The following is an 18,514-nucleotide window of genomic DNA, read 5'->3' as shown; positions in this document are numbered from 1 at the left end:
GTATACACTGGAAATACAGTGAGCTTCAAGTCCCTTTAGTGGACTTTTTTTTTACCATCTAATAATCTTATGGCATATGAAAATTATGAAAAATATACAACCTTTTCAATTAGCTCCCTATTTTGAGTTCTCCAAGTTAAAGTGTCACTGTCGTGAATTTTTTTTTTTGCAGAAATCAATAGTCCAGAAACTTTGTAATTGGGTTTATTATCCGAAAAATGCATTTTTATCATGAAAAAGCAGTTTGAAGCTCTCCCCCCTGTCTTCATTGTTTTCCTATGGAGAGAGCTAAAGAAAAGACCAAAACAGGACAACAAAGAGTTAATCTACAAATCCCCTCACGGGATATCTCCTGTGACAGTCACCAGTGACCTGTCTGAGCTCAGATTACAGCTGTCACCCAGCTCCGTGCCTGTAATCCTCTGTTATCTGCTTTCTGCTGCGGGCTAACTCCCTCCTTCCTCCTCCCCCCTCCCCTCTCCCTAGAGCAGACAGGGGACGTCTCCTGCAACAAGTCACAATTTTCAGATTTTTCAGAGTGGATGAAAAAGAGGAAGGAGGGGGGGACCTGGGAAAAGGCTTTTTACATGCAGATAATGGCAGATTTGGCTAATAAACCCAATTACAAAGTTTCTTAAAATCGCCTGGATTATTGATTTCTGCCAAAAAAAAAAAAAAAAAATACGACAGAGACTCTAACTTTACAAGGTTACAAATCTTGCTGGTTGTGTGCATTTAAAGCCGTTTTGTCACTAGGACTCCTTAGATGTTTTGGTTTCAGCATCCTTCCTGTAATGACCTCTAATGCTCAGACTTACATTTTTTTGTGTGTCTCTGCAGCACTGCACCCATGTCTAAATGTGTTCTAATTAGTGTTTTGTTTTTTTTTATAGTGCATATGTGTATATACATGTTTATCTATGATCAGTTACTTGTGTAAGTTTGATGGAATCTGTTCTTACAGCTTTGAAGACTAATAAGCGATAATAGTGCAAAACACAAAGCTACAAGTAACAATGTCAATTCTAAACACTTATGAATTGTTATATCATAAATTATTTAAAATAAAGCACTACAAAACTAAAGATTGTGTTGTTGTACACTAAATTATATGTATAAGGAAAAATCCTCAATTAGCATTTTGACAGACCACAATGTTAAGGGACATTAACTCCTTGGCACATTCACAGATTGGTCCGCTACTAGTCTTGGACTTGCACCTATTGGACATTTAAGATGTAAGTAGGAAATTCCCTTTTAGGAGAAAGGAAACCCAGCTCACCATAACTGCAAACAATTACTCCCCATCTGTCATCTGCAATTCAAATTCCAACTGCTCACACTGTTAGGTGACATTCATTGTACCATTCATTGTACCTTTCATATATTCATCGGTGCTTCCATAATGTAGAAAAAAATGCTTATATTGTCAGGTGCAAACTGTCAGCTTTTCCAAGGCCCTGAAGTGTTTAAGGCTGTAGTTCCTTCTACCAATCACATTCCTGCTTGATTTACTGCTCAATCAAGCATGGGTTGTTTCCAAGAGATGCAAAAGGCAGTACAGTTCAGCCCCATTAATCTAAAGTAATACTCTCAGACTAGACACACCTGCCCACACTGTAATATCACCAAAGAAAACAGTGACTGATGCATAGCATTCTCCTTGAGGTCTTTAACATGGTTGGGAGCCATCAATTCTACTCAGCGCTATGGGCTTAAAGTGACTGTACCACCAGGCCCAGGCTGAAGCACTGGAGAAGGGCCAACCCAGCCTTAGTGGGAAGAAACCCCAGCCCCTCCATGATGTGACTCCATTAGAATCAATGGAACCCTATCATAGAGGGGCTGGGGTATCCTCCCACTAAGGGTGGGTCAGCCCGCCTCCAGTGCTTCAGCATGGGCCTGGTGGTACAGTCACTTTAAATCTGTGAATAGCACTGAGGCCCACTGGTCCTTTGCCCAGCATAAGAGAGCGACATGCATCAAACCTATGTTGTCACTAGACAAGGCTTTCGTGGTTGTATTACACTGTTGGCAGGTATGTCTAATCCAGTGCTTCTCAAGTCCTAGCCCAACAGGTCATGTTTTGACGATCTCCTTAGTTCACAGGTGATATATTATTCTCAGTGCATCAGGTATTATTACAGGTGTTCTTTGTATGTGATATCCTCAAAACATGACCTGTTAATGGGCCATGAGGACTAAAAATGAGAAGCAATAGTCTAGTTAATGAAGAACTGCTCTACACTTTGTGACTCACATCTGCAATTAAAGGGGTTATCCAGCAGTTAAAAACTTTTGATATTGTACTGCAGTTATAAGAAAAATAATAGTCTATTCTCTCCTTACTACAGCCGGAGTCCTCCTGCAGAGTCCCCATGTCCCAGTCATCTCTTTCTGGTATCTGAAATAGAGCCCCCTTTGCCTCTCATTTATGGAAATTGTAGAATTGGTCTTTAGGGTAAACAGCAACTTTGTTGGAAGGGAATGTTAGATAAGTGGGATATCCATTCATTGGATCCTCTCATCATGCCTTAGGCTGGGTTCACACTACGTTTTTGCAATCTTTTTTTTAAGGGATGCAATTATGTGCATCCATTTTAATGTTTTTCCTATTGACTTCCTTTATGTGGGGAACCACGGATCAAAACAGATTTTTTTTTTTTAACGGACACAAAAGAGGTTGACTGTTTTTGTGTACGTTAAAAAAAAAAAACCTGCTCTTTTTTTCATGATAGAAGTTAATGGAAAAACTGATCAAAACAAATGCACACAATTGCATCCGTTTTTTGCAAAAAAAAAAAACATGGGAACCCAGCGTTACACTAAAAGGAACATGTAATGGCATTAGGGAGGGCCATGGATCAAGAACATCTAATGGACAACACAAAAATCTGGCCAACGTCATTAAAGCTGGCTACACACTGCCTTAATATCTTGGAAGAAAACCGGCCAGGAAGTTTATGATCTGCCTTACACACAAGGTGTTTTTTGGTGTGACATTTTTCTCTCCTCTGTAGCATTTGAGGATCTCGGGAAGTTTTTACTAAACACAGCATGTTGTTGTTTTTTTTTTTTAACAAACTGTGGCAATCTTTTGTACCATAAACTTCTGGTTGTCTCAAAAACAACATTGCTGTGCATACAGCGCTTTTTCTGTCATTTTTGGCACCTTTTGTGGTCCAGCAACTAGGTCATGTGATGTGAGGGGGTAAAAAAAAAAAAAAAGCTCAGCACACAAGGTGTTTTTTTTTCACCAGCTGTTTTTTTTTTGCCCTTTAATGGCTTAAAAAAAATAAAGATCCAGAGGACACACAAAAACAAAAAAAAACAAACTTGTTTATTGTTACCACCTAAAAGTGAATGAGACATCGAGGGGGGGGTGAAGGGGACAACACCACATCTTTCTGTGGCCTGAATTCACAAACACAACACTGTAACCAGAGTAACAAATAAAAAAAAACACTAAACAATGTTTGGGGGCTTTACCATTAGGTTCCAAAGTGTGTAAAAAAACAAACAAACTATATTTATATATACTACAATTTGGAAAAGGTAAAGCCATAAATTCATAGAAAGAGAAAGTGTTCCATACATACATTGTTTGCCTTTTATAATATTGCTTGTATACAAAAGCCTGGTTACATCCACCACACACAGGAATAAAATGCATCTATTTACTTTCTTCCTGTGTTTTACCCCCTCACTCATTTTAAAAGCCTGATCGAGTGGTCATATGATCTGGTCATACCATTAAGTTGAACCTAACTGTACAGGCATGGCTATATAACTGTACATACCATATTTTATGATCACATGATGTGCGTCATGCTTTTCACTTTTTATGTAATTAAGTTATAGGCCCCTTGACATAGGAAAGGAAATGAACACAGGTCTGTACTGGACATAAGCTAGCTTTGCCTGAATTCCCCTATGAAGCAGTTTCTATTGTAATAGAGCTTGATTCTTTAAACAAATAAGGGGAATTTACAGACTCTTTACTTACAGTAAGTTAAATTCACCAATAAAAATTCTCAGTGATAAAACAAAAAGTAAAACAATAAAAAAAAAAAAAACACAAAGCGGGACAATAAATTGTATTAAAGTCCTGTGTAATTTAGTAAAGTATTTAACAGATGAATAAGTTATTTTGAAACACAGGTAACAGAAGCTTTAATATCTTCTCGGAGGTGCTCCCTTATAGGACTTGAATCCAGAGCCACTTCCTCGCGGAATAGATCCTGGCATCTGTACAACTCTATTGATTGCAGAATTACTGGAAGGGGCAAAATGGAAAAACAAAACACCTTAAGAAAATGCACTAAAATATTTTGATATAAAAACAATTTGGACATTCACAATAAAATGCAGGCTTTTACAGTTATAAATCCATACATCTTACACAGGTCTTCAAGACGAAGTATGAATACATATACCAGTAACATACCTGGAATGTGATGACATCATGCCTCCGCTTCGACCATCTGGCATCCTTCTGCCATCATATCCACTGCCCTGTGTGTTGGGACCATGCCACTCTTTCCTTGGCCCAGCATTGTCACGTCCAGGGCCAATATGTCTCCCGTCATTATAGTGCTGTAAAGCAAAGATCAACATTTTAACCCCTTAAGAATGCAGGAGATGGCCACCCTGCCCAGGAAAAAGTGGATGACATTTGAGTTTTTCCTATGTTCCACTAGATGACTTAAATAAAATTAACCACTTAGGCCATCATGACATACTAGTAGATCATGGTGCCAATAAGGACGTATGGAGCAGGCTAAGGAGTCGGGACCGCTTCATACCCAGTGGCTCCCTGGGCTATTAGCAGACATCCATCATGGTGCCTTAACTAGGACTCTGTAGCAGTAGGAGCAGTCTCTTATTGCAAACAGCCTCATCCCTATAAGCAATATAGTTAAAAAAAAAAAAAAAAAAGTTAAACCTAACCTGCCGATATGTACCTTTTGTTCACAGGCCACTATTTAGTAGTAATGTCCACAGGCTAATTGAGGCACTTTGGAGCACTGGGGGTAGGATTGAGGCACTTTGGAGCACTGGGGGTAGGGACTACCACTGCAGAGCACAGATCCTGCCTGGTGCAGATCAGTGCTCTCGGGATGGTTGCACACTGGGGGAATGGGACCAAGTGCCTAATTACCCTGTGGATATAACTACTAAATACACAGAAATGGTGCAGAGGATAAAAAGGTAAGCGACTTCAATTCAACCTCAGCACCCTGTGCACATAAGGGAGATATCAGCAGGTTACATTGGTCTAACCGGCTGATGTTTCCCCTTAAAGATAAAATAGATAGGAACAAAAAAAAAAAAAGTCACTTCTGTTTTTAGTGGTACCATTTGAATGCAGATCACAATAAAAAGGAACTCCCATAAACCTTACTAGATAGCAATAAAGTTAGAGTGAGAATAGGGCAATTTCAAGTGTATTCATAATAAATGTTTTTTTGTAAAACAAGTAGATAAAAAACACTCACTGTAGGTGTAACTAGGTACTTTTATAAATCATTCAAGACCCAAGAATCAAAACAACGCAAGGTTGATCGCAACACACAGCAGAAGAAAAGAAAAACATTAATGCCTGTGCTGACAATGCAGTGCGGACATAGCAGTCATACCGGACAAAGCAACATACCTGTCCACTGCTTCCACGGTCCCCAACAATTACTCCACGATCATCTCTGCCACTATAGCCAGATTTACCGCCACGATTGCTGTGCCCACCTCTGGCAGAATGACCTGGTGCATCACGACCTGGTCTGTCGCTTCTGTTGAACGAAAAAGCTTGGTATTAATTTTTTTTGCTAACGTTAATTATGCTTTCATGTGTTATTTAATCCTTATATTAACAGTTGTGTTCTTTTTAGAAATTCTATTTAAGTGTGTAGAGGAGGGGTCTGGCATTTGTCCATAAGGGAAAATAAAACCTCACAATTGCCTCAACAGATCCAGTAAAAAAAAATTAAGTATGAATTTGTAAAGAATTTGTTGCATTTTTACAGCATTATGCAGCCTCTAATTGTTGACATGATAAAGGGCATTGACAAACAACTTTAACCAACAATTATTCCAATAGAATTCCACTCGGGGGGGGGGGGGGGACAATGATCCAGACATTCAAGTTTGAATTCTTAACATGTACCGGTCACTTTAATGAAGGTCTGACATGTCCTAGAGACATATCAAAATTGTAGATCAGTTAGGGTCTGAGTCTTTGGACTCCATCCAATTACAAAAGGGAAAAGGGGGAGAGAGAACGCTTCTCTCACTGTCTATGGGACTAAGACCATAATAAGATAGTTTTGGTCAAGTGGTACAAAGAAGTGGAAGAATGCTCTTAGAGCACAAATAACTAGTGATCAGTCAGGGTTGGAACACTCAGACAAATTTTAGGATATCCTAAAAACATACAAAAAGTTTGGAAAAGTGCCCATTTAAGTACCTTGCTTCCCGTTTATCTGCTCCCATTCCTCCTTCTTTCCAGCTAGTTGATCGATTAGTTGGTTTTCCTGGAGTATCTCTTTGATGACGGCCATGCTGCATATCTGGATTACTGAGCCTTCTATCATGACCCTCAGATCTGTTTGCTCCTGGTCTGTCAATTCCCACAGGCCTTCGTTCATCCCGATCTCTCCTATCTGTGTCACGTGGCTCATTGCGTGGTTGTGCTGGTTCATTTCTTCTTGAGTCATTGAAATTCTTGTTAAAGTTTTTTTTGCCATCCCCCTGGTTCACAAAGCGGTCACGTCTATAAAATAATTTAACAGCAAAGAGAGTAAACACAAACCCAAATATTGTACAGTTCTAAAAAAAAAAAAAAAATTATATCCATCTATAATCTCTCTCTTTAGATATATGTACCTTTCAAAAGATGCAGATGAACCCTCTGAATATCGGCCACGGTCTCGAAGATCAAAGTCAGTGAATCTGCCCTGCTGTCGATTGTAATCAGAGCCTTGACTGAAGCGGGAATCTGTATCCATAGCCATTTTCTTATTATCACCCCAGAAGTTATTATCTCTTCTACGGAAAGGAGGCAAAAAATTAAGTGTAGATGACAGATATACATACTAGCATCCAAATGCATACACTATAGATGTTAGTCAATAAATGCGTACAATGCATTGTTCTATGCCGCGCCGGAAAAACAAAAAAACCTTTACAAGTTCAATGTACTCTTAAAGTGTTTTACAGTAGATATTTTGTTACAATTCGTATCTATGTAGCAGTCCGTGCATTGCAGACAACTACAGATGCAAATCTGTGGTGAAGGCCAAGGTTTGGGGTCCCCAGCCTGTGTGAATAAGGTGTTACATGTTATGGTGGCTATGGACAACTAAGCCAGTTTTACTGTGTGCGTGTGTGTTAGAGAGAGGTAGAAATTAAAGGGGTATTCTGGACAACAGAAATCCAGAGGGGACGGGGTGGTGGGATCATAATAAAGATGTCCTATTGACTTGCCTCCATACCCCTGAAGTACAGCGTCACGGCCCCACTCAAAAATGCCCATCCAGTCACTAACCGATTGAAGCGGGACACAGCTGTGGTCATTGACTGGGTGAGCGTCTAGTTCCTGTAGGACTGCGATGATTCAGGAGTGTGGACGCTAACAGAGAACTGATAAATCTGGGACTGTGTGTGACCTCTATATGACAGTTATGTGGCATTGATAGCAGTTTTTTCTTTATGGTTTAGTTAGAAACAGAGAAGATTGTAAACAGGAAAAGACCAAATGGTCCATTTTGTCTAGTTTTGAGTTGTTCAGGACATGGTGGCTGGAGACTAGCTGCATTTACTGCACATACAGACACACAAAACTCACAGGAGAATTTGCTCTATATCTATTTGTTTATTTACTTAGTCATTCCAGGATCATGTAGTGAGCCAGGTCTACTTTACACCAGTTTGATAAATAACTCCCCTGGTGTCTGACTGGCCATTTATGAAGAAGCCACAGTCGGACCCAGTCACTGATAAAATTCAAGAGTTGGGAGTAGCGGATCACCAACTCCACAGCCGTGTATATATATTTTTTTTTCTGTGCTACACATGAATGGGATAAATAGTATAGCCTAAAAATCTGTAAAATGTTAAATACCTGTGGTCAACATCCCGTGGACGCTTCAAAGAGTTTCTCTTCTCTTGCTCAAAACGAAGCTGTTCTTGCTGACGTCGTAGTTCTTCTCTTTCTCGTGCAATGCGCTCGGCTTCTTTGCGCCGTTCCTGGGGAGTAATTTAGGCACAGCATAATGCATCTGTTTTTTTGTTTTCTTAATACAAGTGGTAAATGCTGACATTTCATATCAAGAAAGTGTTTAAACAGGATATATTAGATCATATGTTACCTAACTTTGCATATGCATAAATTTCGTCCAGCAAACATTCTGATCAATATAAAGGCTAGCCTTTCAGTGCAAGCTATAAGGGATATCCAGATGTATGCACAAGCAAGCAGTAAAATATAGCTGCTGCTGAGGGCAAAGAATAGAAGCGCTGAAGTGACTTCACTATGTTGGAAGTAAATTTACTGCAAAAAATAAAAAAGTGAAAAGGGGTGGGCACTACTGCTGTTAGTAGTTTCTACTATATTGTTGCATAATATTAACAATCGCAATGCAAGAGAAAATTGTATGGAAGAACAGGAAACTGCACTCTAATGAAATGAGTTATAAAAGCTGAATAGTGAATCTTGAAGGCATAAAAAAAGGACCCGATTTGAAACCCTATTACACTGTACATCATTAAAAACAATTAAAACATTAAGAATCATGTAGAGGACAGTCACCGATCCTCTGTTGGGGCATGAAATGAAGAAATTTTGTAAAATGCTAGTGCTATACTAATGGAAGAAAAAAAAACCTTCTCATTCATTATATAGAACAGTTTTTTCTAATATCTAGTGATAATAGAAGGTCCTGCCATTATTTCAGTAGCCATGATCTTTGGGGACATCGGATCTGTGACTGTCCTCTACTTGACAGATTTTTGTTTTTAATGCCAAGATAGGAAATAATCCTGTTACAGTGAGTTGATATTTCCTGTATATACTCTGACCACTGGTAGTTTGCATATAAACCAACTATAAAATTTTACAGGATCAGGCAGCAGATGTATATTGTAATCTGGTGCCTGTATTATAAATTGTGAGGTAGTCTAGTAGCAGGGGATTGGGGAATGCCACAACACCACAACTTTTTTTTTTTTTTTTTTTTTTTGGAACAGGTTTGGGATATTTTAGTGATGCTAAATTCAAAAACGACATTGTTGAATAATATAGTCGAATAAGCCGGTTATTCTAAAGCAGCATGTGGCTTCTGCCATATGCAAAAGGATTCCCTGAGCTAATAAAATGTGTCATGAAATTTTTGGTCCTCAAATATGTACATGTAAACTTATCACTAATTTCTGAATGATATTGAAGCTTCCTGTCTGGTGCAGTTACATCTCGAATATCAAGAACTTTTCGGGTCACTACAAAGTAGCCAACTAAGAGGAACTGGTAGAACGCATGCTCACCAATTATCAAAAAAGGGGAACTAATGCGGAAGGGAAGAGGTTCCATCAGAACGTAAAAACTATGGAAAAAAAGCATTAAAGGGGTACTCCGGGCTAGCAGTACTTTTACTCTGTGGCTGGTCCTGGATCGCGCCACCTGAACTCCCATCCCACAGCAGCTTCCTGGTCTGAGCTGTGTCTGGAGACGTCGCGTCTCAAGGCTCAGCCAATCCAGAGGTCCTAGCGGGGTCCCGCTTCGGCCGCTGAATGGCTGAGGTGCCTTAAGACGTCACGTCTCAAGCCACAGCTAAGACCAGGAGGCAGCCGCGGGACGGGAGAACAGGGTGGTGCAATCCAAGACCCAGCGATGGAGCGGGGGGGAGGTAAGTGACCGGTGCCTTCTATATCCACCCCCTCCCCGACCACAGACTAAAAGTACAGCTAGCCCGGAGTACCCCTTTAAAGGGGCTATCCAGGATACGCAAAACCAGTACAACCCCTGCCCTCAGGTCGTGTGTGATATTACAATTCAGCTCCATTCACTTCAATGAAACTGAGCTGCAGAAGCACACAGAGGACAAGAGGAGAAGCTGTTTCTAGAGGAAAGTGGACATTTTCCTAAGCCTAGATAACCCCTTTAAAAGGCAGAAGAGGCGGGAATTACTGTATACTACTGCTGGAGCCTCCAACATTCTAAAGACCCATATCAAGTAAAATGGTACAAGCTGCATTTTTCTTTGAATTATGTAGTGATGTGCTTACTTGGTTCTGTTATTGCACAGAATATGATGTGATTACTCTTGTAGGATTCAATATACCTTCAATGTGATCATTATTCTTTGTCTGTTCACTAAATGTTAAGCATTTTTATGCATTTAAATAACAGATAATCTACCGAAACCAATGGAAAAATTAAGTCAGTGCCATACAGTTATAAAAATAAAATATAAATGCTGTTATAAAAGCTTTTGTAACAGCTACATGTAAAATGATTACATTGTTTAAGAGAAACATAGTTGTAACACAAGTGGTACAGATTATTTTCTCACCTGTTCAATTCGTATGCGCTCCCTCTCCAGGCGTTCACGCTCCATTCTTTCACGTTCCAACTTTTGCCTTTCAATCTCTAATCTCTCTCGTTCTCTCTGTAAGCGGTCAAGTTCTTCCCGCTCTCTCATAATTCTGACCCTCTCTCTCTCTCTGCGCTCCCTCTCAGCCATTTCTCTTCGCCTAAAGCATATGTAAAAAATGAAGAGGATCAGTGATGAGTTATGTTGAACAACTTTCACAGGGAAAACATACTACTGCCTAGCAAGGTGGACAAAACCGCAATCAAATAACAGACGGGAGGAAAATATATTTGGATTCGGAGCAGGTGGTCTGTACAGAAATTTGACATTGCTAACATTGTTACAAGCAAGAAATCACTGGATGTTTATGCTTATTTTACCTTCGCAGTTCCATTGCTCTGTGGTATCGCTGTAACCGCTCCAAGCGTTCAACATTCTCTCTGAGTCTTTGGGCTTTCATTTTTTGAAATGTCATAATCTCCTTTTTATCTCGGAATTTCATTTTGTTTGGGACAAATCTTTCCCTTGGTCTCATCTAAAATAAAAATTACACAAAGTATTACAAGAAGAACACAATTTGCTCTTTAAAACTAGAGATGAACGGTGCCACTCCTCCCCAGGAAAGGACTTGATCCATCTTTTCCCAACACCTGGGGAGAGTTGGAGCAGACTTTAAAGCCCACAGCCTGACGGGCAGAATACAGATAGGAACAAAGCAATTTGCTTTGTTCCTACTGTAGATTCGCTCATCTCTATTTAAGACGTATAGGGGGGTATTTCCATCACAACTAGTTGAACAATATTTTGCAGACTAAAAACTATTAGACACTTTTCACACTGTATTTGCAGCGGGCATAGGAGGTATACATCAGAAAGATTTCACAACGTTTGCTGCTAACTGTATAGCAATACAAAAGGCATCTGTCACTCCATGTACATTTTATTTCTGTTGTTTCTGCATGTAACAGCTCTGCCTGCTGTATTATTACATTTAGCAGACAAAGTTATAGCAATGTTTACCTACCCCCGGCAGGTAAATAAGGGGACTATGGGTATGTCTGATTTATGTTGTATGGAAATTAATATTCTTAGGATAGGTGCTGTCTTATAGGCAGGGTTACCACCCCAATCACAAGATAGCTGCTTCAAACTGGGGCAGTTGAAACTCTAACTACCAACCACAGTGCTCTGCTACCTTCTTAAGTATCAGACATAAAAACCCTGCTGCTGCGCTGCTACCCACCGCCAAAATATCATCCTGCAGTAGAGCTATCAGAACATGTATGTGGAGTGTAGACCCCCATGTCATCTCTAGCATGCACAGTTTCACCACACCTGCTCCACTGGGCAGGCATGTACAGAATGGCATACTGAGCAAGCCTGAAGGAGACTAAAAGCTTGTAGGGAAAGTAATTTCCTATAAACAAACAGTGCTTGTGTGCTGTGCTGAAGTACCTACCACCTACTACACTCAATACATACATACATGAAGAAGAGTGGTATAAACGGAGGCCAAAGACATACAGTAACAGCACACTCTCAGCTGACAATGCTATACATTTTTCTATGTTGAAACAATAGAGCTTGTTGAAACGATCCTGGATTAAACTCACAGAGAAAATAAAATAATTAGGAAAGCAGACTCTTACCTTTTCAAATCTTCCTCTTCTTGTTTGTGGTCGCATGTAACTCTGATCCCCTTTTGTCTGGTCTATTACCACCATCTGTCCAGGGCTTTTACCTAGAAGTATATATATATTTTTTTTAATTTATTTAACATGAATGGTCATAAATCATAATATATTGGGCTAAGAGCATATATACGTGTGCGTGTGAGCGTGTGTGTTTTGTAGCCTATTATATGTGTACACTTGCAGTGACCTGACCATGGTTCTACGGTTCGTCTTCACTTGTTGTGACATCCCAGACACTACTGAATACCCGGTTCCTTCCTCTGGTACCTCTCACATGCCCCATATATTCCACAAGACTTTAACTAAACCTCTTTTTCCTAAAGATTACTGATATGTTAGTTTTAGTAAGTGGATGACATAGCAAATTGCTACCCAATGAGTAATATTGAGGTGTACAATGTGCATTGCTTGTAGCTAAAGATAGTATATAGAACACAATTTTTCTAAAGTTTGCATACACAGCAATTGTAGCTGTTGAATGTTAGGATAGTAGGCATCTTGGAATACAGCAAAATATGATACAGGCATTATTCCAGGTGAAAATACCTGCACTAAACCTTTCATGGGAGTACTATAAGTACTTCAACACTAGTGAAGATTATACGCAACTAAATCTTACTATAGTAACTTTGTCTTACAACTGTATGTACTGATCTTCAAGCTGTATCCATCTATCTTACCAAAACACTGGGAGCAGGGTTAATTAGCACTGGGTATAATCCATTCACTTTTTTTGTTATCATGTACAATAAGTTACAGCTTATCACATTTAAGAGCCCTAAGGAATTTAAAGCCTTACAGGCCACACTGCATCTGTGCAATATAAAACTGGGTCTATGGTTCCTGGGCGAATGTGTGTGTTCATACACACTTATATGAAAATTACAGACTAAGGCCCCGTTCCCACTGAGGAAAGGTAGCGGAATTGTCCGCTGAGGAATGCCGTTAGCCTCCCGCTCATAATGCGAGTCTATGGGAGGCGCGCGCTCCTGCGCTGTACGCGCGCCTCCCATAGACTCCCATTATGAGCAGGAGGCTAACGGCATTCCTCAGCGGACAATTCCGTCACGGAATTCCGCTACCTTTCCTCAGTCGGAACGGGGCCTAACTGGTGAACCGTCTGATGACAGATTATTATATTTTAGGCTCTCTTGTTACCTGGCCTTTTCCTTTCTTCATTCTTGTCTCCATGATCCTGGGTAGAACTTCCTGCTCCATTATCACCAGTATCTTTACCATCCTTCTTGGCATCTCTGCTATCTTTCTTTTCAGATTTGTCAGATTTTTTGTCATCTTTTTTAGCAGAACTTGAGGGCCTTAAAAGCAACAAAGTAGTCATGTTAAATTATATATAAGAGAAAAATAAATATTTTATTCCAGAATCACTACCATGATTCTTACTTGCTACTTTTGTCTCCTCCAGATGATTTTCTGTCACCAGACGTTCTGCCTGATCCTGTTTTCTCATCACTTTCTTTCTTTGGATCTCTTTTTGAAGGATCACTCTTCCACTGGAGAACAACAAATATGATTAATGCAAGCCTTACAAAGAAGGGAAGGAATCTTAAAGGGGTTATCCAGCACTACAAAAACATGGCCACTTTCTTCCAGAGACAGCCTCACTCTTTTCTCCAGCTTGGGCGGAGTTTTGCTGCTCAATGCCATTGAAGTGAATGGAGCTTAATTGCAAACCGCACCTGAACTGGAGACAAGAGTCGTGTTGTCTCTGAAAGAAAGTGGCCATGTTTTTGTAGCACTGGATAACCCCCTTTAAAAAAAAACAAAAAAAAACACTACCTTTTCCACAGATATTTGCTGGCCGTGCAATTCTGTACGATGAAGGTGAGAGATACATCTGGAAACATCAGCACTAGATGACATAGTGACAATACCATAGCATTTGGCTCCTGGACTCCTTGCATTGGTAACTACCTTTGCACTTAGAACCTAAAAAAAGGACAAAAATGAAAAATTTAAATAAACAAACAATAGATAGATAGAAACAAAGATAGAGCTACCTCGGTGTTCGAACGCTTCAGAGTGCGAACTGTTCGGTACTCAAAATGAAAATTTACCTCGAAGTAACGCTCAGAACTCTAACTTTGCTCGGTATGCAAAGTTTTTTCCAAGTGTGGGTCGTGGGGTTGTATTTTGTGAGCTTAGCACTGAAGAAGCTTCACATACAGTACAATACTGCATAAGATTGCTGGAGTGCATATATAGTACAGTAGTAGTACAGTCAGTGCACCACCATCTCCCATCCTTTACAGTGCTAGAGCGGGGGTTGCACTATACAGTAACGGATGAGTGATAAGTTAGTGACCACTGTACTATAATTGCTGGTTTTGTTGAACATTACTTGTTATAAATGTACTATTCTGTACTGTAGCGATTAAAGGGGGCACTTTCCAAGGTAATAAGGTGTACAGAACACATTCATTAACAGATGATGAACATTGGGATGAACGTATTATGCCAAAAATATATTAATTGATTTTTCATTAGGAGGCAGCCAGCTAAGTACACCTTTATAAAAGTGAAGAAAACTGGTGCCAACCTCATGTCTGTATTTTAAGAGGGTGTGTTACATTACAAACATTATAATGATTTATGTAACTGTGATGACAATGATTCCAAAGTACTGCACAGTATTTAGTGACAGCTAGAAACAATGACAGATGGTCACAGAAAGTTGTAGTTACACATGCCTAGCTACTCAAGTGTAATTTCCAATTCAGAGTTAAAATATTGTGCATAGAGAAAAGAAGATTGAACTGGAGAAGTGGGGAATGAGCAGATCCTTAATAAACGTTTCCAGCATAAGCCCAATCATGCCACAAACCTGTGGTTTATTAGAAATGTATATATATTTTTTTTAACTTTAAAAAGATATGTTATGTACTAAATAAATTTATTTAGTTATGCACTAACCTTTCCCCTTTAAAGGATCTATTTACATGTACAGTCCTGTGGTACATCCTGTACTACTGCAGATTTGATGTTTTTTTTTTTTTTTATCTCTGCAGCTCCAAATCTGTAAATGGACACTAAAGGATTATTCCAAGCCTAAAAATATTTTAATAGTGGAGAAGCTTATGGTGGTGCCAATGCTGCAGTGTACTACGTAAGAGGGAAACTTACGTAAACCTTTTAGATTATAGGAGAACCTTTTCCTGTTAGCTTGTGAAAGGAAATTTCAAAAAAGTAAAATAAATTTAGAAAAAATCCTATTAACATAATTTTAACATACCTTTCCATATTTCCCGAAAAGATTCTTCAAATCTGCAGCCTTTGTATTGGATGAAAGTCCACTGACCCAGAGATTTCTCAATGAGCTTCCACTTGTGCCACTAATACTTCCTTTAACAAAATAACATTTTAGCACAACATTACAAAGAGTAAGCATTTTCAGGAAAACTATCAGCTGGTCAGAAGCATTATAGGGCACTGGGTGCTAAGGATGAAGTCAGGTTTTCTTAATTTAAAGTGTCACTGTCGTGAATTTTTTTTTTGCAGAAATCAATAGTCCAGGCGATTTTAAGAAACTTTGTAATTGGGTTTATTATCCGAAAAATGCATTTTTATCATGAAAAAGCAGTTTGAAGCTCTCCCCCCTGTCTTCATTGTTCTCCTATGGAGAGAGCTAAAGAAAAGACCAAAACAGGACAACAAAGTTAATCTACAAATCCCCTCACGGGATATCTCCTGTGACAGTCACCAGTGACCTGTCTGAGCTCAGATTACAGCTGTCACCCAGCTCCGTGCCTGTAATCCTGTTATCTGCTTTCTGCTGCGGGCTAACTCCCTCCTTCCTCCTCCCCTCTCCCTAGAGCAGACAGGGGACGTCTCCTGCAACAAGTCACAATTTTCAGATTTTTCAGAGTGGATGAAAAAGAGGAAGGAGGGGGGGACCTGGGAAAAGGCTTTTTACATGCAGATAATGGCAGATTTGGCTAATAAACCCAATTACAAAGTTTCTTAAAATCGCCTGGACTATTGATTTCTGCAAAAAAAAAAATACGACAGTGAGTCTTTAATCCCATTGACCGTTTAAGAACTTTGTAGTTAATTAGACATGTAAATTAGGCATTTGACGCACAGGGGGAAAAACTACCACACCGATCTACCACTTCTAATGAATATTGGGTGGCGCTCTGCAGTGACATCACACTGATGCTCATTACTGCAAACCACCAGATAAATGTTCATTAGTAGGGTGGACCGGCATGGGAAGATCAGTGCACTGAGGGTGGTAATTCCACCCCAGTGCATCAAACCACCTCATTTGCACAAGGAACAAAGAAAGTTCCAAAATCTGTGTTGAGGAGCAAGGTAAGAAAATGCCTCTAAACTGCTGATAGTTTTCCTTTAGAAATAAGCCATCATTCTATAGTTCAGATTAAAGATTTATAACAAAGTGGGATATTTACCACCCATTGTTGCTGGTATTCATCTATGGTTACACACTTCACACTGGCATGAAGACTTCCTGAGCAAAGCTATGTGCTTACTCTATATGACATAGCTATACACTTAAAGTGTCAATGTCGTTATAACTTTCAAAACTAAGAATTCAGAGCTGCCCATAGAACGTAAAGGGGTATTTCAATCTCAAAAGACCACCCCCCATCCAAAGTACAGTTGAGAAGCACCACATATTTCTTGCTGGATTTCTTAACATTGCTATTTACTCACATGTACAATTTTTTCCCACTGTCATGATTTATAGGATCCCAGCATTTGAACGCCCACAAACCCATTAAAGCATGCAAGGCACAGTGCAGCCTACGAAATGTCTGCGTGCAGAGCAAGCTGGCGGGTTCTTGCACGAGCCCTAAGAATTTAGAATAGGGCTTCTGTACGGAATTTGCCATTGCCTGTGATGTTTCCACTTTTTCCACCAGTTCCATCTGCATGTGGAAGTTTCAAAGGCCATGCTGTGGCAAGTATGCTATAAGCTGGCTACACAAGATTCTCCATTGTGGAAAAAAGGCTAGTTTAGCAAAATTTTGCCAACAGAGCACAAAAAAATGTGACACGCCAAACAATGCCAGATCTGTAAAAAAGTTATTCTGCCGCATTGTAATTTCATCTTGGGTTAAAGGGGTGTAGCTACTTTCTTCCGAGGGTAGCTTCACTTTTGCTCTCAGTACTGTATGTGCCTGGTGTAGCAGCTATCTAATGTCAGAAAGTTATACAGATTTTGAAATTACTTCTTTTTAAAAACAAACGTAAGCATTCCAGTACTTATCAGCTGCCGTATGTCTTGCAGGAAGTGGTGTATTCTTTCTAGTCTGATACGGTGCTCTCTGCTGCCACCTGTCTGTGACAAACTTGTTTTGCATGGGGATTTGCTTTGGACAGTTGCTGACATAGAAATGGAAAGAATACACCACTTCCTGCAGGGCATACATTAGCTTGTGTACTTGAAAACTTAATGTTTTGTTGTTTGTTTTTTTAAATCAAAGAAACTTGCAAACATTTATAACTTTCAGGAACCAATTTTTATTCCTCTAGAGTAGCCCTTAAAAGTAGGTGAAGGCACAATGTGATGCCATACATGCATGTTTTTCTCATCCTGGAGAACCCTTTTCTAACATTCCCTATAACCAGAACACAGCTATATAAATCCGTAAATCTATCTGTAGTATGCTAGTTTTCTGTGCCTTCAGTGTTAAGAACAAAATTTGGAAGGGAGAGAATAGGGGGCAATAGGGCGAGTTATTTGGCAAGTAGAATGTAGTAAGTAAAATGATCTATTATGACCCTAAGTATTGTATGCCTTTACATTGAATATATAATGGATTACTCCTAAGCATCAGAATACAGGACAGTACTACAAGTGGCGAGTAATCCAATGTATCTCTGAATGGAACCCGACAAAATACTCTACCTGCTCATTCACATTTGTTGAACAATCTGATGGTTTGGTTTAGACATTATTTTGATGCATAGAAATACATATTGTACTTTTTAAACGTTTTTTCTAATTTTGCTGTTTATAAGAAACCGTTATATCTATAGGTTGCAGTGATTCGCTACATTTATAACCACTGTCACACTGACTTCTAGCACCAGGTGATTTTTTAACTAAGGTGACATTTGTATAATGATTAGTGATGTCACGATACCAAAATTTTGAGTTAGATACCGATACTAAATTTTTAATTTCGATACTCAATACCGGTTCGATACTTAGTAAAGTATATAAAAAAAACACAGTGGTAGAAATAT

At 39.4% G+C, this 18,514-nt stretch overlaps 1 protein-coding gene across 4 annotated transcripts in view; it reads right to left on the bottom strand.

Moving 5' to 3' along the window:
• Positions 1 to 4,095: 4,095 nt before the first annotated feature.
• Positions 4,096 to 18,514, bottom strand: part of SLTM (SAFB like transcription modulator) — a 52,756-nt gene continuing 38,337 nt past the window's right edge. For all 4 annotated transcript variants that reach the window (XM_069982213.1, XM_069982241.1, XM_069982224.1 and 1 more), the window contains 13 exons: positions 15,531 to 15,640; positions 14,078 to 14,227; positions 13,682 to 13,791; positions 13,439 to 13,596; positions 12,236 to 12,327; positions 10,967 to 11,121; positions 10,566 to 10,746; positions 8,120 to 8,244; positions 6,883 to 7,044; positions 6,464 to 6,769; positions 5,657 to 5,789; positions 4,448 to 4,596; positions 4,096 to 4,276 (listed from right to left, as the gene is read on the bottom strand). In XM_069982213.1, the coding sequence (XP_069838314.1) occupies positions 4,174 to 4,276; positions 4,448 to 4,596; positions 5,657 to 5,789; positions 6,464 to 6,769; positions 6,883 to 7,044; positions 8,120 to 8,244; positions 10,566 to 10,746; positions 10,967 to 11,121; positions 12,236 to 12,327; positions 13,439 to 13,596; positions 13,682 to 13,791; positions 14,078 to 14,227; positions 15,531 to 15,640 (1,934 nt within the window). In that variant the 3' untranslated portion in view covers positions 4,096 to 4,173. The remainder of the gene's footprint in view (positions 4,277 to 4,447; positions 4,597 to 5,656; positions 5,790 to 6,463; positions 6,770 to 6,882; positions 7,045 to 8,119; positions 8,245 to 10,565; positions 10,747 to 10,966; positions 11,122 to 12,235; positions 12,328 to 13,438; positions 13,597 to 13,681; positions 13,792 to 14,077; positions 14,228 to 15,530; positions 15,641 to 18,514) is intronic.

The sequence above is a fragment of the Dendropsophus ebraccatus genome, chromosome 1, assembly GCF_027789765.1.
Source record: "Dendropsophus ebraccatus isolate aDenEbr1 chromosome 1, aDenEbr1.pat, whole genome shotgun sequence".
NCBI lineage: Eukaryota > Metazoa > Chordata > Amphibia > Anura > Hylidae > Dendropsophus > Dendropsophus ebraccatus.
Note: the sequence above shows the minus strand (reverse complement) of the source record. Positions and strands in the feature narration are given on the sequence as shown.